Source organism: Trachinotus anak, unplaced genomic scaffold (genome assembly GCF_046630095.1).
Source record: "Trachinotus anak isolate AG129_WGS33_773 ecotype Australia unplaced genomic scaffold, CSIRO_AGI_Tana_v1 ptg000011l, whole genome shotgun sequence".
Lineage (NCBI taxonomy): Eukaryota > Metazoa > Chordata > Actinopteri > Carangiformes > Carangidae > Trachinotus > Trachinotus anak.
In genome coordinates, this window is record NW_027273862.1 from 29,888,282 (window position 1) to 29,912,979 (window position 24,698).

Here is a 24,698-nt window from a genome sequence, read left to right on the forward strand (position 1 = left end):
GCTGTCTGCAACATAAAACCACAGCAGGGAAAGGAAGTGCAAGCAACAGCCAAACTCAACACACAGCTGATGACTTGACTTACCAGCCCATCTCTCTCACTCTGGAGGGCACTGACGCCACTTCCTTTAGACTTTTCCACACTCTCTGGGCCTGACCCCTGTCTGGACTCAACCACTCGTTTGGTTCCGGCCAACTCATCGATCAGCCTGTCTCGCTCATTCTGGAGGCTGGCCATGGATCTGGAGAACGCCGACAGCTGCCTGATGTACGTGTTATTTTCCGTGACGACCTGCTTCAGTTTCCTCTCTTTCTCCGACACGGCCTTCGACAGCTCATCCAACAGCTTGTTCAACTCCGCGTGAGCGTCGTTGCTCTCTAAAGCGTTTAATTTTTGAACAAGGATGTCCCTCTCTTTGGCAAACATAGCCAAGTCAGAGGTGGTGTCCTGCAGGCTTCGCTCAACCTTGTTCAAGGCTGCCTGAGTCTCTCGGAGTTCATCATCATATCTGTTTCTGAGGATCTTGAAGTTTTCGATGAGCTGGTCGCGGTCATTCTGCAAAGCAGCCATGGCTTTACCGAGAGAGTCATTTTGAGCCTTCATATCTTTAGTTTGAGTTTTGGCCTCTGATAACTGTTGCTCCATTTCGAGAAGGTCTTTTGCGAGCTCTGCTACCCTTTGGTCAGCAGTCTCTTGCTCGCCCCTCATCAGTTCCACCTCCCGCTCGAAGGTGTCCAGCTCAGCGTTGTATTTATCCTCAGCTTCAGCCAGTTTTCTGTCCGTCTCATTTTCCACTTGCTGCATTTTCCCCTTGAGTTCATCAGTTAAGGTTTTCTGAGATTGAATTTTTTGCTGGAGCTCATTACATTCAGCTGCTTTGGCTGCCACAGCTTCCTGCAAATCAGCGATCACTTTGCCCTCATTTGTTGTGGCTCTTTCCTTTTTCTGAGTCGATATTTCTGTTTCCAGTTTTGAAACCTGAGCTTTAAGTTTAGAAATCTCTGCTTTTAACATATTGCTCGCCTCTTCCTCCTTCTGGAGCTCCAGGCGAGACTCTCTGTGCTGCTTTTCAGCTGCAGCCTTTTGGTTTTCCAGGTTTTTGATCACATCCTGCTGCTTCTTCAGCAGTACCTTCAACTGGTTGTCCTTCAGGGATAAAACTTGATTCAAATCCTCTCTGTAGCGGACCAGTTGAGCCCTGAGCATCGCATTCTCTGAATTGAGATCATCCATCTGATGCAACAGTTTCCTTATTTCATGTTTAAGACCTTTCGCTGCACCGCCTTCCCCATCGGCAGTGCCCTCTTTGCCTTTTAACCCCAACTCACTCTTTGCTTCAAGTATTCTGTACTCTGACATCAGTCGCTCCCGTTCACTCTGTAAAGACACCATCGAGTTCTTGAATGACTCCATCTTAGCTGCCATCTGCTCCTTTTCCTGGACAGATCTGTTTGCTTTCATCTGAAGACTTTTGACCTTGGCTTCAAGCCCTCTCAGCTCTTTATCGGCCTTTTCCCTTTGGTAGCGTAAAGATGTTAGCCTGTCCTCGTAAACTGCAACCTGGGAACGATAATTAGCCTGAAGCTGTTCTAGATACCCTGACATCTGTCCATCTCTACAGGACAACAGAGAGGAGATCTCTGCATCCTTGCTCTGAAGTAGCGTTTTCAGCTGCAGAGAAATTCCCTCCTGTTTCTCAAAGTCAGCATGAAGTTTGTCATTTTGAGTTTGTAAAAGAAGCAGCTGAGCATCCGTGTCTGCGTTCATCTTCTCCGTTTGCTGGAGACTTAGATGCATTTGGGAAATCACATCCTCCTTGTCGGCTAGCTGTCGGCTGAGCGAGTTTTTATCCTGCTCGATTCTGTCCACTTGAGCACTCAGTTCCTTCACCTGCACAGTCATCAGCTCGACCGACTCGGTGAGTTCGGTGTTGGTCGCGCTCAGCACAAACAGCTGCCTCTGCTGTGCAGCTGCAGCGACAGAGTATTCATTCAGTGTCCTTTCCAGTCTAGACTTGGTAACTCGTAGTTCGTTCACCTCTTTATCTTTCAGTCTCATGTCTTCCAGGAACCTTTTGATCACAAAGCCCTGCTCCAGGAGCTGGTTATCCTTCTCGTTTAAGGTCTTCTGGTACAAATCATTCCAGAGTTTTGTGGCATCTGCCCCCTGGGGAGTGGAAGATAAAGCAAACAGCTTCGCTTCATTAGTCTCCGCTGCTCTCTTCAGAGTACTTATCTGTAGATCTTGAGAGTCCACGTGCTGTCTCAGCTCATTAACTTTTTGACTTTCTTTTTTTTTTAAATCCTTGAGGTCATCTATCTGTTGCTGTAAAACAAACTGATTCTCTACGTACAAATTTTTTTGTTTCTCATCTGCATTTTGTGATGATTTTGTCTTCTCCTGATCCTCAGACTGTTGACTTTGCTGTGATATTTGCTGGGCCAGGTGGTCTCTTTCAGACTCGACACTCGTAATCCTTTGTTTGGCCTCCATGAGAAGATTCTTTTGCGTAACCAGCTCAGCTTCAAATTGTTTACCTTTCTCCTCTAGAGCCAATATCTTCTCTGAACTTTTCTTCAGTTCTTTTTCCAAGTGCTCAAAGGCAGACTGCGAGCTCTTCAGAGAGCTCTCTAAATCTAAAATCAGTTCTTGGTATTTAATACAGTTTTGTTGCAGCTGATTTATCTCCTGATGCTTTTCTTTGAGAAGCTCTTGCAGCTCTTTCTTCACATTCTTGGAGCCCTCGTTGCCTCTCTGAACCATCTTAAGCTTCTCCTCAAACTCTCTGACTAGTTTGAGCTGCTCCTCCTCTTTCTCTTGACGAACCTGTTTGCTCATCTCCTTGCTTGCTGCCAGCTGAGAGGACAGCTGTGTGTTTTGGGTTTGCAAAACATTGACAGTCTCAGTCAGTTCATCAATCCTTTCGGAGTTCTTGAGGATCACAGTTTCCAAATACTCATTTTCATTTTTCACTTTGTCTGAAATCTCTTGAACATTTTCAAGCTCCTCTTGCAAGAGAGACTTATCATCTTCCAAGATTCGCACCTTCTCATTCAGGCTAATAGTCTCTTGGCTGTGTCGGTTGATAACATCTCTTAGCTCATTGATGACATCATCTTTCTTTCCTAACTGGACTTCATGGTCGTTCTGTATCTTGTCAATTTTCTCTGAAAGATTTTGCTTCTCCTTTTGTAACAAATTGTTGATTTCCAGCTGAGCACCAAGCTCCGTTTTCTGGGTCTCAATCTGGGCAGTGAGTGAATTACTCAAACTGAGTGCTTCGTCAAGTTTCAGCTGCATGTTGTTTGTGTATGTGTTTGATTCCAAGTGCTTCTTTTCCAACGAACAGCTAGCCTCTCCAAGTTTTTCTGCCAGTTGGCCATTTTCAGCCTGCATCTCATACAGTTTTACCGTGAGATCCTCTGAAGACTCTTTAAGGTGGCAAATCTCAGCCTCCAATTCTTTATTTTTGTTGGTCAGCTCGCACATTGCCATTTTGTGGTTTCCTTCAAGCTCAGTCAATTCTATTCTCATTTTCTGATTCTCTTCCTCTATTTCCTCGATCTTCTGCCGTTTCTCTTTGGAAAATGTGCGCATCCTCTCCTTGATTCTGTCATTTTCCTCCTCCATCTCTCTGGCTTGCTTCTCCAAATTCTCCATCTCATTTTCGTGCTTGTGCACTTTCCAGAGAGCTTCCTGTCTGTCTCTTTTGGCACCCTCCAAAAGCTGTCTCATCTTATCCATTTCGCTGCTAACATTTTCATAAGCTTGTAAAAGAGACTCGTACTCTTGTTTCAGCTCAGCATGCTTTGACTTCCACTTGGACAGCTCCTCTGTTTGAGAGTCTTTCAGAGATTCAAGCTGGCATGAAAAGGCCTGTTTCTGCTGAGTGATGTTCTCTATTGTTAGTTTCAAGCTGTCACAGGCTGCTGACAGATTGCGATTATCACTAAGGATGCGATCGACTTCGGTGCTGAGCTTTTCTTTCTCCTTGTTCAGAGATGAAACGGAGCTTTCCAGATCCATGTTTCGTTGTTTCAACTTCAAAACCGATGACTCCAGAATGAAATACTCGGCTTCTTTAGCTTCATGTTTGACTGACAGCTTTTCTACTTCTTCCTTAAGCGTTGCATTTTCCTTCAAGAGTTCTTTTCTGGAAACTAAAGCAGCTTGAAGTTTCCGGGTTAGGAGGGTAATTTTGCCTTGGTTGTCCTGATCGTTCATTTTGTTGCCTTCTTCTCGAGATTTCTGAAGCTCGTCAGCCTCTATCCTCATCTTTTCAACAGCAGTTTCATGCATTTTCATTTGCTGCTGTAACTGCAGTTCAAGTGCAGCAATAAGTTCCTCCTTTTCTGCAACTTGAGCCTGAGAAACTAATAAGGCATCATCTCTCTCCTGTAGTATCACTTTGAAGTTTTCAGCACAACTGCAAGATAAACTGACCCCATCTTGGTTAACATCTTCCGGTCTGATGCATGTGTCAGGCATCTTTTGATGCAGCATCTCATTTAGTTTCTCTGCCTCCTCCAGTTGCCTGTTTAGTGTGGTTACCTCACCTCTGAGTTCGTTGATTAATCTAAAAGCATTTTCTTTTTCTTGCTTTAACAAATCTAAATTCCTTTCCATTTCAGAAAAATGCAGTTGTGCTTTTTCAAGCTCCTCGGTCAGAGCACCTTTGTCCTCACTGAGCTGCTGCTGAATCTCTGTTAATGTCTTTTGGATGGTTAAAACATCTGAGGATTTCTGTGAAACTAAAGCAAGAGCTGTCTCAAGTTCCACCTTCATCTGATTACTTTGTTCAAGAACAGCCTCCTTTTCTTCCATTAAAACACGATACTTTTCTTCATTTGCACAAATCTGTTCCGCCAATAAAGCTTGTTTCTCCTGTTCACTATTAACCTCAGCAACTTTAATTGTTTCCTTGTATTTCTTGATCTCTTCTGTTTTCTCTCTTACTTGTGCGTGGGCTTTCTCCAAGTCATTCTCTACCATGTGAAGTTTTGACTTCAAAGCTTCTGCTCTTTGCTCCATGACCACAAGAGCCTCGTCTTTACTTGCCATCTCGAGAGACATGTTCTCAGTTTTGGATCGAACTGTTTCTAGCTCTGCTTGCAGGTGTGACAGAGAATGGCACTGGCTCTCTTTCTCAGCCAGAGACATCTTCAGATCTTGAAGGGTTTTATCGCGCTCCTCGACCAGCTGTCTTAAAGTGTCCAGTTCATCCAGATAAGACAAAGAGATTTTGTGGAGGTCCTCCTGTTCCCTCGTCTTCTCGTCAAAGTTGAACTGGACAGCGTTTAGCTCGTTCGTCTGCTGACAGTGCTGTTCCAACAGAGCCTTGTAGTCGTCTTTCAGTTCTGCTAGTTCCTGGGTTAATTTCTTTTCATTTTCTTGCGCTTTCTTCATTGTCTCTTTGCGTGCCAGCAAGGCAGCCTGGGCCTTTTTCTGTAGTATTGCTTTCTCTGACTTCATCTGTGCAAGCTCATTTTCTAAATCAACAGCAGCCGCAACTGAGGAAGATTTGTCCTTTAACTCATCTTTACATGTCTTGATTTCATTTTGAAGCTCCTCTAATTTCTGCATCAAGCTGCTTCTGTCTTGCTCAAATGCTTCTTCTTTCTCTGCGACACTGGACTGCAGCTCCTCGACAAGGGAGCTTTTCTCACCAAGCATTCGCAGTTTTTCTGACAAACACACGTCTTTCTCATTTAATGCGGCTTCCAAAGTTCGTTTTTCTGACCGTAACTGTTCAACGAGTCTTTCGCTCTCCGTTTCCTGTTCAAGAATCTCTCTCTCTTTCTCAAGAATTTTCTGTTCAAGCAGAGAAATCTGTTCCTGAAACACTTTTGCTGTTTCCTGAGCTTGGTTTGTCACCTCCTGTAATTTATCCTGTAAATGTGATACCTCAGTTTTATTGTTAAAGCTCTCTTCTTTTTGATTTTCATACTGCTCTATTTTCTTCATCAGATCCTTCCTCAGAATGAGAGCAGCTTGAAGCTTCTTCTTCATCGCATCTTTTTCTTTCGATACTTTCGAGAGTTCACCTTTCAGATCATTGTTCTCCTTAATCAGTTCAAGCTTCTCTGAATTCTTTGAGTCCATTTCACTTTGGGAGCGTGAAATGTGATCTTCTAACTGCTGCGAAACTTCTTCAAGCCTCTTCATGGTGGTTTGTTGTGCTTGCTCCACACTTTCCAATTGTGCTATTAGAGATGTTTTTTCTTCACCAAGTTTCATTCTTTCGTTTGAGGCAGATTCTATGACTTGGGCAATGGATGCATCTTTATCCTTTATCTGCTGACTAAGTCCAGCCAGTAATTCCCTCTGCTGACTTATCTGAATGTTAATACAGCTGATTTGCTCATCTTTTGCCTGCAGTTCACTATGTAAAGATGAGTGTTTGACAGCAGCTTCTTTCACTTTCTCTGACTCAGCATTGAGCTGAGTCTGTAAACGCTCCACTGCGTCTTGTAGACGAGCAATTTGTTGACCCCTCTCCTCATTACTCCTCTCTCCCTCATCAAGTGTTTTCTGTGTTTCATGTAATTTTCCTGCAGTTTTATCCAACTCATTTCTCAAAGCATCTACTTCGGACTGATGTCTTTCCTGTAATTGTTTTATCATATCCTGCAAAGAGGTTTGTCTTTCAGGGGAATCTTTGACAGTATCATATTCTCTAATTACAAGTTTTTGTAACTCACATTCCACAGTTTTTAGAGCCTGTTGCAAGCTACTATTCTCTTTATCCTTTTCCTGAAAAGACGCTAACACCTTTTCCAGCTGAATCCTGGATGCTGATGCCTCCAACTCTTTTACGCTCAGTTGGTCAGACCCTTGCCTGACTGCAGAGGAAGCCTCAGCTAGTTTCTCCTGCAAACTGTCCAAGTCTTGTTTCAAAGCAATAACTTTAACATCTTTAGATTTCATTTCATTTTCAACACTTTTCAATTGTTCTGCAAGTAGATTCTTATCCTGCTTCTCTCTATCCAAAACTAACAGCCACTCCTTCTCAGAGTCCTGCAGAATTTGCTCTACCTTTTGAACGTTTGTTTTTAATCGAGAAAGTTCTTCATCTTTGGCACTAACCTTTGCTTGAAGGCTCTCCTTCTCGGACACCATTTTCTCCATTAGTTCGTTCATGCTGCTGGACTGCTGCTCCATTTGAACCTGCAGCTCCCCCTGTGATGTCCTTATCTGATGGTGTCTCCTTTCCAGCTCTCCCCTCTCTGCAAGAAGTTTCCTAACTTCCTCCTGCAAACGTGTGTTCTCATCAGTGATGGCAGTGAGTTGCTTCTGATGATCTTCCTTTGACAAACTAATTTCCTCATTTATTCTCTTATTTTGCTCCTCCAGCTTCTGCATTTCTGAGACCAGCTGAGATGCATGTTTAGCCTGGGCAGTGTACTGACTGTTGATCGCATGGAGAGCCATTTCCCTCTGCTCCAGGTTTTCTGTCAGTGCATTCATTTGCGCAACAACTTGAAGATGTTGTGATTTGAGTCTTTCTATTTCAACAGTGAGCAAGGACACACTTGCTTGGTGAGAAGAAAACGCTTCATCCTTTTCCTTGGACAGACTGGAGTTCAGGTCTTCAGTTATCTCAAGTTTGTGATGGACTGCTGATAACTCACTTCTCAGTGTTTCTATGGTGGTCTTGGCCGTCTGATGCTCATTGTTGGAATCACCCAGTAACTTGCGAAGGTTGGACACCTCATCAGTCCTTTGGGAGAGTTGCTTTCTCGTGTCCTGCAACTCCTCCAAGTTAGTGGCGAATTTCTCTTGCAGGTTGTTGAAGGCACTTTGTGTTTCCTCTGCTGACTTTTTTAGGTTTTCAGACTCAGTGGACAGTGACTGAATTTGACTCTGTAGCTGTGACACCAACTCAGTGCTTTCCATGAACTGATTTTTGAAGAGCAGAGCTTCATCTGCTCTTCTCTGAATGTCCTGAAGAGACTTTATTTGGTCCGCCAGAGCTGCCTCTTTTTCCACCAGTGCCTTCTTCAGATGTTCTGCCTCAGTTATCTGTACCTGGAGGGCGTTGTTGAGTTTCGCCACAGATTCTTCGAGGTGTGAAATCTGTTCTTTCAGGCTCTTGCATTCTGCCTCTTTGGCTTGTAGATTTGAGTTAAGATTTTCAGCAGCAGCTGAAGAGTGACTCTGATATTCAAGACTTGACTGTTCCTTTTTCTCCAAAGTATTCTTCAGTATTGAAGACTCGGAAATAAGACTGTCAACTTGAGCTCTAAGCGTCACAGCAGAATCTTCAAGCTCTGATATTTTTTCACTTAAACTGACGTTGTCATCTGCTTTCTGTTTCAGCTGCTCCACCTGCTCAGCAATCCTCCTGTTGAGTTCTTGGATCAAATTCTCCTGCTGTTTCAGGGAATCATCTTTTCCTCTCACCGTCACATTAAGTGTCTCCTTCTCTGCGTATGCTGCTTTGAGTTCGTTGTCCTTATCAAAGACTGATTTCTTGAGATTTGTGACTTCTTCTTGTGCTTCGGACAGAGCTGTCACCGTGTTCATTAGTTCAGATTTAAATTTTGTGTTTTGCTCATTCAGTGCCTGAATGCTGTCTTTAAAATCAATTATCTCCGCTTTCCTCTGGTCCTCCTCCTGTGTCAGCTGACAGGTTTCTGTAGTAAGTTTCTGCACCGCAGCCTTAAGGTTGGCGATTTCAGCCTCCATCTCTGCAGCATTCTCGTTCATGACACCAAGCTGACTGCTGAGAGAAATTACTGATTCATTCCGTTTATTCAGCTCATCTTTCTGGTTTTGAAACTCATTTGTTACTTCTCTTAAAGTCTGTTCCTTTTGCTCCATCTGCTGTTTTGCCTCTGAACACTCTCGTCTGAGTGACTCCACCTCACCCTGTAACTGTGATATAAGGTCTTTCTTTACCATGACCTCATTCTGGTAAACACTACACTCCTCTGCTTTCTGCTCAAACATCGTGTCTTTCTCCATCAGCCCTGACTTAAACACAGATGCTTGCTCCTGCAGCATGGATATAGTGTCCTGCAGCTGCAGCAGTTGGTTCTGCTGAGCCTCCAGCTGAGAGCTCTGCTCTGATAATGTTTGTTCTTTCTCTTTCAAAGACATATTGAGTTGATTAACTTGCATTTTAAAGCCCTCAATTTCCTCCTGCAAACTCTGAAGCTGTTCCTCTCTCTTCCTCAACAGTTTTGACAGACTAAGGCATTCGTTTGTTTTCTCTAGCAAACCTGCAGAATTGGACAATTCGCTTTCCTTCAGGACACTTTTTAATTCATCTGCTGCGACAGAAAGCTCCTCCTTCTCCTTCAACAAGCTGCTGATCATTTTCTGATCGTCTGCCACATGGAGTTCAAGCGCCAAAGTTTTCTCTTGGAGTAAACTCCTCTCAGTGGTTAGTTCAGAGACTGATCTGATGCTCTGTGCCAACTCTTCCTGCAGTCTTTGATGATCTTCTGTTAGACTACTAATCTTCACACTGAAACTGGAGTTCTTTTCAAGAGCTGCTTTAAGCTGTCGGTCGAGCTCAAATACAACCTCTGTTTGCTGAGCAAGCTCCTTTTTTGTGGATTCACAGGCAGCGTGAAGTTGGTGGTTTTCCTCTGTGAGAGCCTGGACGTGGCTGTTTAAGCTCACCACCTCTGTTTGCCACAGCTCGGCTTTACCCTCAAGCTTTCTGGTATTTTCTTCCATGGCACTGATTTGGTGACTCAGACACTTGACAGTGTTGTTCGTATCATTCAGCTCGTCTTTGTGTTTTTGACACTGTTGTGTTGTATTTTCCAACATTTCTTCTCTCTCTTGAAGTCGCTGCCTGAGCTGTGAGTGTTCTTCATGAAGAGATTCAGCCTCGGCTAGCAGCTTGGATACAATATTTTTCTGCGTTGTGATTTCATCCTGCAAACTGCGCTGCTCTTCCTGCTTCTCTTTCAGCATGGCGTCTTTCTCCATTAATGCAGACTTCAGACTGGCCTCCTGTTCTCGGAGCAGAGAGAGCGTTTCCTGAAGTTGTGTTTGCTGGTTTTGTTGGGCCTCTAACTGCACACGAAGATCAGCAGCAGTCTGGTCTTGTTCTGCTGTGTCACATTGGAGCTGGTTGACCTTAGAAGTCAAGCTTTGCACTTGCTCCTGCAGCTGGGTCACCTCATTCTCCTTCTCCTCGAGTAATTGGTTGAGGTTACTACATTCGTTTGTTTTTGCTAACAAGATCTCGGAGTTTGAGTGTGTGTTTTGCTCAAGAAATCCCTTTAACTTGTTCATCTGAAGAGTCAGCTCGTCTTTGTCTCTCTGTAGACCTTCAATCAGTTTGTCATTTTGTGAATTCTGTGTTTCCAACGTGGATATTTTGGCTTGCAGTGAATCCCGTTCACCTGTAACCTCTGAAATGTTTTTTACACTTTCAGTCACTTCTAGTTCAAGTCTCTCTTTTTCCTTTGTAAGGCAGTGCACTTGATTCTCCAGGGTGCCATTAAGCTCAAGAGCAGATGTAACCTTTTCATTAAGTTCTCTCACACTCTCCTTCTGCAGCTCCAGCTCCTCAGTCAACCCTTTAAGCTTTTCCTGCAGCTGCTGTTTCTCAGTCTTCGTGTTTTTTAAGAGGTTCTTGAGTTTGGAGATGTTGTCAGTTTTGCTTTTAATCTCATTGCTCAGCTTCTGATTTTCTGAATCCCTGACCTGCAATTCACTGTTGAATTTCTGCCTCTCGTTCTCGGATTGTTTATCATTTGCTTTTAGTTGGTTTTCCAGCGCTGCTATGGTTTCCAGTTTCTCTTGCATCTCTTTTTGGATGTGTTCTTCGCTTTGTACTTGCTCCTCTAATTGTTTGGACAATGTTTGCATCTCATTATTGTATTTTTCAACCTGTGCCAGAAGTTTGTTTTGTTCTTCCTTGGAGGATTTTAGTTCTTTATCATGAAGCTCTTGCTGTAATTTCTCCTTGTTGGTATTTTCGTCCTTGAGCTGCAGAACGAGTCCTTCTGACTCCTGCAGCTTTTGGGTGGATAAAATCAGCTGCTCCTTTAGTGAGGTGATGTGTGTTTCACACTCAGAAAGATGATTTCGATGGCTCAGACTCTGTTTCTGGATCTCCCCTCGAAGGTCCTGAATAGTTTTCTTGTCCTCTTCAGCCTGCTTTATAAGCTGTTCCACCTCAGCCACTTTAGACTCTCTTTCCTCTTTGGCCTTCACTAACTCCATCTCAGTATCCTTGAGTTTCCCGACCACTTCTGTTACCTTACTATTCAGGGCCTGCTGGTCTGAACTCTGTGACTGTCTGATGATCGTGGCCTCCTGCTCTGCTTTCCTCAGTGCGTTTTCTACACGAACCAGGGTTTCTTCTTTGAGTTTGATCTCCTGCTTCAGCACCGTGACCTGTTCTGTATACTCCACCATGTTCGCAGAGAGGGTTGATATCTCCTTGTCCCTCTCCAACAAGGTATCTTTAAGACTATCAATTTCCCGCTCACAGGTTTGAAGGTCATGTATAAGTTGGGCTCGTTCTTCCAAGTGGGCGGTGTTTAGTTTGTCCAGCTCCTCGTTTGTCTGATCGAGCTCAGTTTGTAAAGTTTCTATGGTGACTTCCTGTTTTTGTGTCTGAAAATAATGAGATTAAAAAAACAACAATGAAATGCAAGGCCATATAAAATTATTCTTTTCATTATGGATGTGTCAAGTACTATTATCTGATAAACTGCATTTCTCTGTGGACTGAGGCTTTGATACTTTCACAGTATTAATATAGAACCTAGACCTGCTTTATAATCACAAACACATATGGGATCTTTAAGTAAAACTGAAAATATAAGGATTCATGTTTTTATTCAACAAATCACACCTTCTCCTTCAGCACACTCAGCTTCTGCGTGAGGTCAGCAACTTCTGTTTTCAAATCAGAACATTGTTTCTCTGAGCCGCTGAATTTCTTGGAAATGTTTTCGAGCTGAAAGGAGGAAAAACAAATTAGTGATTAACTACAGTTAAGTTTCACAACGAACACTGATCAATCCTCACAAAAAACAAAAAAAAACAATAAGACACTTACCGTGTGCTCAGCCTGAAGGAGCTTGTCAGACACCTCTTTGTACTGAACCTCTTTCTCATTCAAAGATTCTCTGAGGCTGCTGATGAGCTCCAGTTTCTCAGACGTCTTGGCCAACGTGTTCTCCTTCTCAATGAGGGAACTTTCCAGGCACTCCTGTGTGTCACTCAACCTATAACATAAAACAGTAAAACATTCAACGCTTCATAAAACCAGCATCAAATACCATGATGCATGCTGCAATGTCAAACAGCCTACATTTTTTTTTCTTTTTTACACGTACAAAGAGGTTTAATTTGATCATGACTGAAGGAAGCATTACAGAGATACAGCCAAGTTCCTGTTTATGTCTTTAGTGCAAGTTTTGCCGCAGTAATAAGCTGAACGTTCAAGACAAAACTGTGAAAGCATTTGCACAAAAAAGAAATACTTCCTTTGATTAAGTGTAAGAATGTTGTGAAATATGCATTAGTATCTCACACATCTCTTACACAAGCTTATACCCACTAATTTTGGTGTAAAAAGATGAAGGCATTAATATCTTTTATTTTCTATACACTTTCTAGAAATCAGAACAGTTATTAAATTACTTAATAATTAGAAAGACACGTGTGTGTGTGTACACTGCTAAAAATTCAATGTAATCAGATGCAGCACATCAGGTTTTTGCAGTGAACGAGTAGCTCACCCTTTGAGCTGTTCGTTGAGGCTGCTAACCAGCAGCTGATGCTTCTCTGCATCTCTGCTCTGTTGACTTCGGACGCTGGTGAGCTGGCTTTGGAGTTTCTCTGACTCGTTCTGAAGCGGCACAGAAACAAAGATCAATATGCACAGATTAAAGTCTAAAAGCATTGGACACAGGGATTCTCACAGCACACAGACGTAGATGAAAAGCAGACCCACTGGAGGACAGCATCAACAGACTGTTGCTGCTGCTGTTATCACAGTCACTATCAGAATCAGTGATATTATTAGATATTTATTTTCCCCACTCATGTGGTAATGATGAACACTGACATTTGTTTGACAGTTAACACCCAGTGAGTCTGCGACAGAACACTGCGCTTACTTAAAACATTATTTGACAAACGTGTCCCAGGATTAAACGAGCACACCACACCATTAGCCATCACCGCCAGAGGTGCTCTCTAGCGCACACAATACACGAGAGACCAAACACACCTGAGAGACCCAATATGGCTGCTCATCTTCATCTACATCAAACGTCACCTGTGTTAGAAGGGTTTGTTACAAAATCCTAGTTCTCGGGGGGAAAACATGCATTTCACTCAGTGTTTACTCAGTTACTCATAAGCAGGTTAAGTTACATCTTCACAGTGTGAGTGTAAGACAGTATTTAGCAAGACAAATGCTGGTTTGACTTAACCCTGGTTCTATGAGATCGCTGATGGGCACGGTAAGGTTACCTGCAACGCCTCGATGCGTGCCTGCAGCTGCAGTCGATCCTCCAGATCCTGGCAGCGCTCCTCCAGGCTCAGTATCTGCTCCTGCAGCTGGTTCCTTTCCAGCTCCAGCTCCTCCACAACAGACCGCAAACCATCTGGAACCATCGGGACAAAGGACAGGTAAGAACAGGTAATGGGGACATCACGTGATAATAAAGGCAACTGAGGGGATGTGGAGTTGATGAGCTCTAATTCAGCATAATGCACATTCCCTCTGCACTAACTTCATCAGTAGAGCAACAGAGTCATGTAATCGCATCACTCTGCTGCTTCGAGTTTCTCTATGTACAGATACACTGTTTTAAATCTGTATTCAACAGCTGAACGACTGTTGAAAAATTTAACACTGTATCAGAACTGCAATGATTTGCCTGAATTGAAATCTGCCTGTCGTGTTGCTCTCTATTTCAACTAGACTACTGTTGTTTGGATAATCAGAAGAAGTAAAGTGTGGAAATATTCTGGATTCAAAACCACAGATGGAAAGATTTTGGATTAAGGTACAACTGTAGAGTTTTAAAAATGCAACTGCCTCAGAGTCACACATCATCACCATGGCAACAAGTCTGAATTTACCTGTTAGCTCCTCCCTCAAGTAACCGCGAATCAACAGAAATACATCAGTTCTACACTCAGCTTATGATTAAGTCAGGAGGGTTGCAATTGCATTAATTCAAATTATATACTTTGTTGGTTATAATTATTATACTGTGTTGGTACAAGTGGGAAAAATAGGTAAAGAAGAAAAGTTCATCTCTAATGAGCACAGGCTAATTAAAAAGATACTGGAAGATTAATTCATTAAAACACAGGAGGTGAAATTCCAGAGAAGGTATTTTGTCTTTTGCTTTTTGACAAGCAGCAGCTTAAAAAGGCGGAAAACAGGATGAGAGGAAATGAAGAAAAAAAAAGAAGCAGAACATGCAAACAATGAAAAACAAAACTTACCACAGATGAGGAGAATCCTGCCACCTACATTTATATGCTCTCAAGAATTCAGTGCATTCAGTGGTCAAGTCCCAACAAACACTAGCCAGCTCAACCAGCATGCACGTGTCAAAAGAAAATACTGGAGACAGATGACAATGTAAACCAGTGAATGGATGTCGAACTCTAATCCAATCGATCGTCCCAGAGGTATTTTCAATAAATTGGGGATGAGCTTAAATTCAGCTTGCTTCAGTGAGATTCAGACAACGAATCCACCCGTAGAAAAGGAGTCAAGCTGAACCAAGCCAATTCCTTTAAATATGTAAACAATATAACCCAGTACAGAGCCCAGGCCTTATATTGGCAGGTTAGGTGACAAAAACAGAAAAAAACAACCAACAGCCACAATCCAACACTCAATAAAATAGGTTTGGAGTGTTATGGTAAAAACAACAAAAATATCAACCCAAAGACAACTTAAGTTTCCCAAAGTAAAGTGCAGATGACCGTGTGCATGCCAGTGTAAACTGTCTAGCGGGTCTCACACCTGTATCAGGAGTACTGTACTCGGGCCACCAACCTCCCATGTTCTCTCCCTCCATCGGGGTCGTGCTCTCCGAGGTGCTGCGCGGGTCCTGGAATGGGACCTGCCCATCGAACTCAAAGTCCTCCTGCAAGTGGGATAAACTCAACTCAACCAGAGAAGCCACTGGTTATAAAGCACCAAGTCTTAAAAGGTATAGTTTAAAAAAAAAACCAAAAAAAACAAACCAGATTGTCATTTCTAAATTTCAGGATGATATAGCTGAAAGCACCTTTTCTAAAACACTGATATTAATTTGCTACTTCTTTCAACAACTGTAATTCAGGAGAAAAATGCAATTATTTCCTCCAAGAGAAAAATAAAGGAAAGTTTCTGTAGTTACCTGTGACTTCCTGTAATAGTGAGTAGACATTAGTCTGTACAGAAAGCTAACCAGCCAGGAATTTTAGTTCAAATTAATTTGACCTGGGATTATTACGCGTTTCTGAATTATATTATTTTATGAAGAAAAATTTCAAGCTTTTGCAAATAATAGAAGATTGGTTGAATTTAAGTTCTGCAGTCAGGACATTTGAAGATGCTGCTGCTGTTTGCTCCCTAAATTGGAGCCGCGTCACTGAACATACAAGCATTTAAAAATGTCTGACAGTAAGCTGGTATAATGTTGGCCCATCCACCTACCTGCAGGCTCCGTTGGGCTGGAGCCGTTTGCTTCTTGGTTCTGTGTTGGCCGAGCCCCCGAGCTTGAGCCAGCTCCTCTTCCAACTCCTGCTGCCGAGTGGCCAGTGCTGGATCGGAGCAGCCAGGAAAGAACCAGTCATCCTCAATCAGTTTTGTGCCACAGGGAAAGGGGGAGGTCGGGTTGGATTGAGGATGTATTTATGGATGGGAGGTGGGTATAAAAATGGACTGGACAGAATGATGGCAGAAAGATTTTCGAAAACAACTTTTGAAGACAGGATGACAGAGATGGAGAGTGGAGAAGTGTGATGGTGGTTGGTGGTTTTGATGAAGAGGGAGATGAGGCACTTTCAACACCACAAATAAACGTTGTGACATAGAAAAACAGTTTCATCCAACAGCAGAGGCAACAAGAGAGACAGACTGTAAGAAAAGTATGGAGGCAGAGACTGAGGGAATCGAGGATGGAGAAAGAGAGTTACTTGTTCACTTTTCTATTTGCATGAGGTTTGTGGACCTGGGAAACACTTGAAAAGCAACATTCTGGTCAGAGCCATGCACACCTAATTTGCATAGCAAAAGAAAACAGCATTCAAACATGTGGGAGATGAGGATGTAAAAGAGGCTGTGGGAGGAAGGAGAGGGGCCATTTTCATGAGTCACACTTAAAGCCAGTGTTTCATCACTGAGTATTCAATAGGGAGACCAGACAGTTATATATACTTACACCAGACAGGTGCATATCTGGTGCAGTACTTTTATACTATTTTGGATTTTGATTTAGCAGCACAGGATGCAAGCAGGACAATGCCAAATTGATTAGAACGAACAAAACATGTTCCCATCTGTTTTGTGACAACAGGCTGATTCTGATGTCTGGGGGAGGGAGAGGGAGGCAGCTCAAAGCAGAGGGTGGGGCAGAAAAAGAAGAGGAGTTCAGTGGGTTAAGCAGTGGTCAGTGTGGGTTCAGTGTATAAGCAGGATTTATGGGCTCTATTCAAAAGGGCCGTGCATATAATACAACATTATTGTAACAGTGTAGAGTGGAATATAATTTAGAACATGCATCAGGACAAGTATAGAGCCACTCAGCCTCATAAGTGGGTGTTTCACCTACACTGACCACTGCAGCAGGGATTACATATGGAGCATCAGACTGTGACAGACATATGAAGACTGTGTTCACGTGGGATTAATCTGCTTCTCTGTGACCGAGGCCAACAAATTTCTTACAGGGAGGGTGATTAGTAATGTAGATGGAAATCAAATAGCAAAGTCAAAACTGAATGTGTCTGCTGTAAATGTTTAAATAATGGTTTAGTTATAAAGTTCTTGATGGTAAAGAAATTTTGGGCTGCAGCAGCAAAACAAAGAAGCAAAAGCATAGCAGGTGCTGATGTTGAAGGCATCGTGTCTTTAGATATTGTTGACAGCACAGATTAAGCTCTAGCTTAGATACCATTGGACTCAACATAACACCAAGCATGCTGCCACATCAGAGCAATTTGTGCATCACAAAAGACTGACAGCATTTCCAGCAGAACTTGAACGTAAGTGTGTTAGTTTATCTGCTTCCCATAGTCGCTCCATCTGAATTCAATCACAAAGAATTACACCATTAGAAGTGATTGGGCTGAATGCAAAGCTAAAGACAAACTCTCTGCTAACTGGGTCTGAGCAAGGACATAACGACTCAAGGCAGGCTGTTGGTTTTCTGTCAGCTCTAGAAGAGACAGCGGTGAGGCGAGAGGCACGGCTCGATGAAACTCCGCCGACAAATTCACCGCAACAGAGGTTCATAAAAAAAGTGTTAATTACTGTGAGGGCTTTGAGCTGAGTTGTGAGGCTGCTGAGTCTTTATTCACAATAAGTTCATTAATGTTTACTCCACTTCATTGATTCACCAATTCAAAAGTCAGTAGCACACACAGTTAATCAAAATCAACAGCTATAAATAATGTAGAGGGGACCTTCAGCCACTTTTGATTTAAACTTACATTTCTGAAGACTCCACTTTGAGGAGCACTGTTAATATAAAGGAAGGTTTGTAATTCCTTAGCATAATCAAAGATTTAATTACTTGTATTTCGAATCAGTGAGCTCTAGGGATGTCAGGAGAACCGATACTTCGGTACCAAGTCGATGCCAAAATTCTGAAAATGTGATGGTTCTTGTTTTTCTACGACACGTCAGAGATGTGATTCTTCCAGGACTGATGAGAACATTTAAACACAGCTTGAGCTGACCAAAGTGCTGCACAGAGGACAATTAAAATAAATAAAAGCAAATGTAAAAAGTGCATTAACACAAGAAAAACAGAGACTTTGTATTAACAACATGTTTATGTCCTGAAAAGTTTCTGTTCCTGTCTGTGAACTGCGACAGCTGACATCTGCTGTAGCTACGCTTCACAGCCAACCTTCACAATGGCTAACGTTAGCTCGTTTATGTTAACGCTAGCTTGTTTATGTTAAAGTTAGCTCGTTTATGTTAACGCTAGCTCGTTTATGTTAACGCTAGCTCGTTTATGTTAACGTTAGCTCATTTATGTTAACGCTAGCTCGTTTATGTTAACGCTAGCTCGTTTATGTTAACGCTAGCTCGTTTATGTTAAAGTTAGCTCGTTTATGTTAACATTAGCTCGTTTATATTAACGCTAGCTTGTTTATGTTAACATTAGCTAATTTAGGCTAACATTAGCTCGTTTATGCTTACGTTAGCTCGTTTATGTTAAAGTTAGCTCGTTTATGCTAATGTTAGCTCGTTTATGTTAACGCTGGGTCGTTTATGCTAACATTAGCTCGTTTATGCTAACGTTAGCTCGTTTATGCTAACATTAGCTCGTTTATGCTAACGTTAGCTCGTTTATGTTAACGCTGGCTCGTTTATGCTAGCATTAGCTCGTTTATGCTAACATTAGCTCGTTTATGCTAACGTTAGCTCGTTTATGCTAACGCTGGCTCGTTTATGCTAACATTAGCTCGTTTATGCTAACGTTAGCTCGTTTATGTTAAAGTTAGCTCGTTTATGCTAACGTTAGCACGTTTATGCTAACGTTAGCTTGTTTATGCTAACATTAGCTAATTTAGGCTAACGTTAGCTCATTTATGTTAATGCTGGCTCGTTTATGCTAACGTTAGCTCGTTTAGGCTAACGTTAGCTCGTTTATGCTAACGCTAGCTCGTTAAGGCTAACGTAGCGACATTAGCAGCTACATCATCACTGTTCGGGCTGTCAGAATGTAACACTGACTTTTTAAATGAATATTTTCACACCATGACTGTCACATGTTTAAGCTGCTGCACACTGACCGTATGGAGGTGTGCGTGTGCATGTGTGTTAGCGCTGTGTGCGCAGCAGCCTCTGTTAATATTGAAAATCATGGAATTTCAATGGAGTTGATACCGACTACCAAAACTCTGGCACCGTGACATCCCTAATAAGCTCTAATAAAACACCATAACTTTAAAGGTCCATGTGATATTAGCCTACAAACAGGACAATCTATATAAATTATATCAATGCTTTTATGTCTGCAGCATCTGATGCCTCATGAGGTACAGAAACTCTTGCCTGACAGCTTCTGAAGGGTGACACACGCCAGTCCTCTTCCCAGAGTTAGTACAAATTTAGAAATCCCACCACAAAAGAAAATCAATGATTTTATGTGATTGATACCAGGACGTTATTATTATTGGTGGGTTATTCCAAAGATATTTCAGTGTGGCCACACCACTAATCAAAGGACAGAAAGAAAGAAACAGTGGGACAGAAGAACAGAAAGGGTTGAAGGATGGAAAACAGGAACAACACAGGAGAGAGGAGAAGAAAGGAGAAACAAAATGGCAGACTCTAACGTGCAGCCTGCCACTGCGCTGCCTGTGGTTCAACCCCAGCGAAGGCAAAGTGAAGGGAAACTACAGGCAGCACAGTGAGTGAGAGCTGCACTCGAGCTTCGGAGGAGCCTGCATGCACAAAACTGATGGGAAACTGTTCTGCGTGGCTGCTCCCATCCCTGGAGCAGGGGCTGGAGTGGGAGAGTGGGGGGGCGAAGGTCCATGAGATGGGAGGCAGCATAGGGTCAACCAATGCTCCCCATTAACAAAGGTGAGGACGAGGGGGGAAAAAATAAAGAAAAAGAAAGTAATGTTGAGTCAGACAACAGACGACACATGGTACAACACAAACTAAATCTCTCTGCTGTGAAGTCTGATGGTGGCACAGGCAGTGGTGGGGAGTTGGGACAAAATACTAAGTGAGCTGAAACTTAGGCTCAGCTGCCGGTTTATTCGATTTATTGAATTATACTGCGGATCTAATAAACCAGCAACAAAGTGCATTTCATGGGATGAGCAGTTCCCATTGTAGCTGAACTCATGCGCTGCTCACAGATGATGACTGACAGTCATGAGATCCGCATGAAATATGAAATATGAAATAATTTCCAAGCGATCTTAGATTTTTTTTAATCTTGTGGTTATATGTTCACACAAAATCATACAGCCTGCCAGAGATTCCTCTGTCATAGCGGCTTAAAAAATGTCATGTATCATCAAGAAAAGATGGGTACCTTTGACCATATACAGTCTCTATCAATGATTTATAGATGCTATAACATGTAAATAACAGTGAGCTGGTGCATGAAACTAATTGAAAATGCTGAAACAGTGACTCATAGCTGACCTGCCCCAAAGGAACATAAGAGCAGATGTTTATGGCGATTGAGCAGGTGGCAAAGCTGACGGCACCAGCTTCAGGAACTGACTCAAAGTGTGTTCAAACATTTCATCAGACTGTTACCACATTAACAGAGGTTATAGAAACAGTGGAGCCAGTCACAGCAGTGAAACAGAAACAACTTGAAATGTAGCCACCACCTTAAAATGTAAGCTGTTAAAATGTTTCGGGGAGAATCTTGTTTTTACATATTTATGTACATAAGTGTTACAAAGAAATAAACCAAGATTGTGATTTCTGTGCTGCCATGGCCGGTTTAACTGTCAGTTGTATCATTTTTTTCTGATATGGTAAAATAATGCTGGATATCATCCTGGTCCAATCAAAACATTCCTATCAGATACTTGAAGTGACAGTTCGGGTTATTTGACGTAGGGTTGTATAGTCAGCTTCAGTGCTTCAGTGGGCGTCATCTCTCTGCTAGGATGTCGTGTTCCCTGCTGCTTCTATAAACTGGGAACGCACTGATCTGCATCTACTGTAGGTAACACGCTGACTATGCATGATGACCTCACACAAATACACCAAAATATCCCTTTAAAAGTAATACTCTGGAAAAGGGGGCTGTCAAATTCATTAAATAATTTGGTTAAGGATGACTGAATAACTTCTGATTATGCTTATGTGAAAAGAGTGAAAAGTCAAGTCACAGGTGGTTTATGTCAAAAGTTAAATTTGTTTTAAGGTTGTGTTGTGTGTTGTATTATGCACAACATGATTTTTATTGCAGCTTTTAATCACAGATGTGTTAATTAAAGATATGTCTTCATATAAATGAGACTGATTGTGCAGAAGCACTGTTGATTTTCATGGCGTCAGATTTTCTAAGCAGATTAGGTGTGCATTAGGCAGGTACTAGATGTGGACAAACAACTCCAACATCCAGGTTTTATCTTCTGTAAAATAAAACCAATGGCTCCACATCTGCCAACTGAGCCTGTTGATTCCACCTTCATTCATTCATTTGCCATTGACATGACTTTTTTTCATCCTCTAGCAAAAGCCTTACCCTCTCTTTCCTCCTCCATGTGGCTGATACGGAGAGCCATGGCAGCCTTCTCCTCCCTGACCCGGTCTCTGGCGCTGACTGCCTCGGCGACCATCTCCTGCCACTCCAGGACCTGGCTCTGAGTGTCATCAGCACTGCCGGACTCACTCGCCTGTGGCCAGAAGGAGCAGAGAGGGACAGGATCCCCAACACTGAGTGGGCTTCATCAGCTTGACACCAAAAAGCAGGAGCATTAAAAAAAACATCCTGGATCTCTGACCTGAGAGGCAGCCCGCTTGGTGAACTGCTCCAGGTCTGCTTGTAGTGTCCTCTGTTGCTCCTCATACACCACCAGCTTAGCCTCCAGCATTTCTAGCAGAAAAACATCAAAACACATGTTTATTTTTACATCAAAGCTTCCAGTGAAGTGGGTGAGTACAATTCACTAAGAACAGTGTGTTAGTGTTTCTGACACAGGCGAGAAAGTAGAAGCCGCTCAGTTTCGATTTGGTTACCATTCTTTGTTTTGAGCTCCTCGTACTGCTCGACTTTCCAGAGGTTTTCCTCCCTCTCCTCCTCCAGTTCTGTGACGCGACTCCGCAGGGCAGTCAGGTCTGGGGGAGCAACTCCAGCCTGAAGGGAAGATAAACATCTTTTTTTTATAACAATTTTCATGTTATGAGAACAACAGGCAAAGAACAAACTAGTGACAAACAGACAAAAAGGTAAATTAAAAAAAGAACAAACAGACATGAGGTCGTGGGATGATCAGTAAACCAGGGAAAATTTGCTCAGTTTAAAACAAAATATTGTACATAACATACAATAACTATGAAAGATCTATCTCATTGGCTAAGTAAACACACATTGTTTTCTTTTTGGAGCCGTATGGAACAAGTCATCTGTTCTACAGGACGTAGGTGTTTCACAATACTGAAAATGAGGCCAGAAGCAGGACAGGTTTTCTGAGGCCAGTATTTTGTGATAGCTTTTTAAGATAAATATCTTTTAAATGGGTTTCTTCCTGCATTTTGATTTGGATAACAGGGAAACATTGACACAGAGTTTCCTGTTGTATGGCCATTTTGATAAGTTGATTGATGCCACATGAACATCTGTTTCACATCTGTCAGGGTTAATTTAAATACGGAAATAAAAACAAGGTGAGGATCAAGTCTAAAAAGTTGTTCATCTTGCCTGGCTTTTCTTCAACTCCTCCTCCAGCTGTCTGATCCGAGATTTAGACCAGGCTTTCATTTTCAGGAACTTGGCCTCTGATCTGCTGGCTTCGTCTGTTTTTTGCTTTGCTTGTGCTGCAAAAAAAATAAGGAAAGTGAATGAAACGGTTTTATTCAAGGTTGTAGTGAAGCACAGAAGAAGAGAGAAGAGATTCCAATGATTTACTTTTGCCATTGCGATAAATATAATTATGTTTAATAAAGAAATTATAGTATTTATTTTATACATCAAAACCGGTGAATTTATGATAATAATAATAACACACAGACTGAACAATCAAAAGACAGAATGATGCAAGTGAATAATCAAACCTTCCAGCTCAGCTATTTTTTGGATGGAGGCTGAGTCAGCAGGCACGTTTCCACTTCCCGGGGCCTCCTGAGTGGCAGGTAGCGCTGCTGCCGAGGACCTCCTCAGCTCCTCCAGCTGCCCCAGGAGATCCTGTTGGAGCTGGTCCATCTGCGACTGATGCTGCTCAGTCATACGCTGCGCCTCCGCCTGCTGTTTCTCCATCAGGTCACGAAGCTGCGCTCGCATCACGTGCTTCTCTGCCTCCATCTTGGATTCCAGGCTCTCTCGTTCAACCTGTAGCCGGCGAAGCCGCTCGTTGAGCTCCTGTGGGGAGAAGAGGTGATGAGGAGGCAGAACAGTTGGGATGTAACAAAAACATTGTAGGGAAGAAAGGCTATCACATGTGTCAGGGGAGAAGAAAATGTTTAAAGTGAGACGTATTTCCTGACCTTTATCTGTTGGTCCCTGCCGTCCACCTCTCCCTGAAGAACATCAATCACCTGGGTTTTACCCAGCAGCACCTCCTCCTTCTCATGGAGCTTCTGTTTTAGAGCCTTCAACAGCTGAGAAGACAAAAAAAAAGATGCTAAACATTGCACAACACACACAGTGAACTCTCTGTAATACTCGCAGCCCACTGCCTAAACATCCGTACAAACACACTGATGTAATGAGACCAACTCCGTCACATAGACTCATTTTATTAGCTGCGTGGAATCACATGTTTTACTGCAGTAACTTGACTGTGGGTTTCACTGTTAGGTTTCGTCTGAACAAATATACACGAGCTACACGCTGCTGCATAAAGAGTGAGTGGTGTCACTACCTGCTCCAAGTCTGCGCTGGCGTCAGACTTTGCAGCTAGCTTGAAGAGCTCCTGCTCGTGCATCTGGTTGATCTCTATCAGCTGGTTGTCTTTCTGAATGATGATGTCTTTGAATGTCTGGATCTGAAACAAAGAAGCAGCGCGTTTTAACAGATACAGACAACAGCATCAAAATTCTACAATAAAAATATCACTGCTTGAGCACCTCTGATCAGAAATATTCAAGTGTGGCAGGCAAATGCTTTGAAAACCTACGTTCTGTTTGTACATGCTCTCCTTCTGACTGTACTGCTCCTTCTCTGTGGCCAGCAGATCTTTGAGGCTGTCTGTCTGCTCCTGCAGCAAACTGTAGCGCTCCTCTGCCTCTCCCACCTTCCTGGTCAGACTCTGCACCAGCAGCTGGAGCTCCTGCATCGCTCCATTGTCCTCTGCCACCTGAGGAGATATAGCACAGCTGAGCATCAGCAAGTGGATGAATGCAAAAAATACATATATTTTAAATTCCTGGAATATAGCTTCTGTGTAAAATATCTGCAATTAAGAATGACAGAGAAAAGTCACATTCTTAAGGAGAAAAACCTTTTGTTGTGGTGCAGGTGTGATGGGCTGATCTCCTGCCAGCGCTGTTTGCAGGTGGACAATGTAGGCCTCTTTTTCTGCCAGCTTCCTGTCCTTGTCTGTCAGCATGGCGTCCATTTCCTCGCCTCGCTGCCGCTGTGACTCCACCTCCTTCCGCTGGAAGAAATGATAGTAATGATTTCTGGTTAGAGAAATAACATCCATGCATTAAAAAAAAACACACCGTCTGCTTCTCACTCTTGAAGTGCATACCTGAGCTTAATCTTTACAAACCAGGTCACAATAGAAAAAGATATTTTAACATCTGTTTGCCAAAGGGCACCTTCTTCAGTGAAGTGTTATAATACTGAATTCCTGGCATACACACAGAGAGAAGTTTTTCTTTCA

The 24,698-nt window shown here is 42.7% G+C and overlaps 1 protein-coding gene across 5 annotated transcripts in view; it reads right to left on the reverse strand.

Annotated features, from left to right (window-relative positions):
* The window catches only part of LOC139628262 (golgin subfamily B member 1-like), a 33,594-nt gene that overhangs the window by 3,875 nt on the left and 5,021 nt on the right, over window positions 1–24,698 (reverse strand). For 4 of the 5 annotated variants that reach the window (XM_071489772.1, XM_071489770.1, XM_071489769.1 and 1 more), the window contains exons 6-21: window positions 24,312–24,467; window positions 23,988–24,167; window positions 23,733–23,855; window positions 23,356–23,469; window positions 22,927–23,230; window positions 22,574–22,689; window positions 21,892–22,009; window positions 21,657–21,748; window positions 21,398–21,548; window positions 15,652–15,758; window positions 14,974–15,097; window positions 13,458–13,591; window positions 12,719–12,828; window positions 12,034–12,202; window positions 11,827–11,931; window positions 84–11,585 (exon numbers count right to left, since the gene is read on the reverse strand). In XM_071489772.1, coding sequence (XP_071345873.1) covers window positions 84–11,585; window positions 11,827–11,931; window positions 12,034–12,202; window positions 12,719–12,828; window positions 13,458–13,591; window positions 14,974–15,097; window positions 15,652–15,758; window positions 21,398–21,548; window positions 21,657–21,748; window positions 21,892–22,009; window positions 22,574–22,689; window positions 22,927–23,230; window positions 23,356–23,469; window positions 23,733–23,855; window positions 23,988–24,167; window positions 24,312–24,467 — 13,605 coding nt within the window. The remainder of the gene's footprint in view (window positions 1–83; window positions 11,586–11,826; window positions 11,932–12,033; window positions 12,203–12,718; window positions 12,829–13,457; window positions 13,592–14,973; window positions 15,098–15,651; window positions 15,759–21,397; window positions 21,549–21,656; window positions 21,749–21,891; window positions 22,010–22,573; window positions 22,690–22,926; window positions 23,231–23,355; window positions 23,470–23,732; window positions 23,856–23,987; window positions 24,168–24,311; window positions 24,468–24,698) is intronic. The other variant, XM_071489773.1, reaches the window with a different exon arrangement.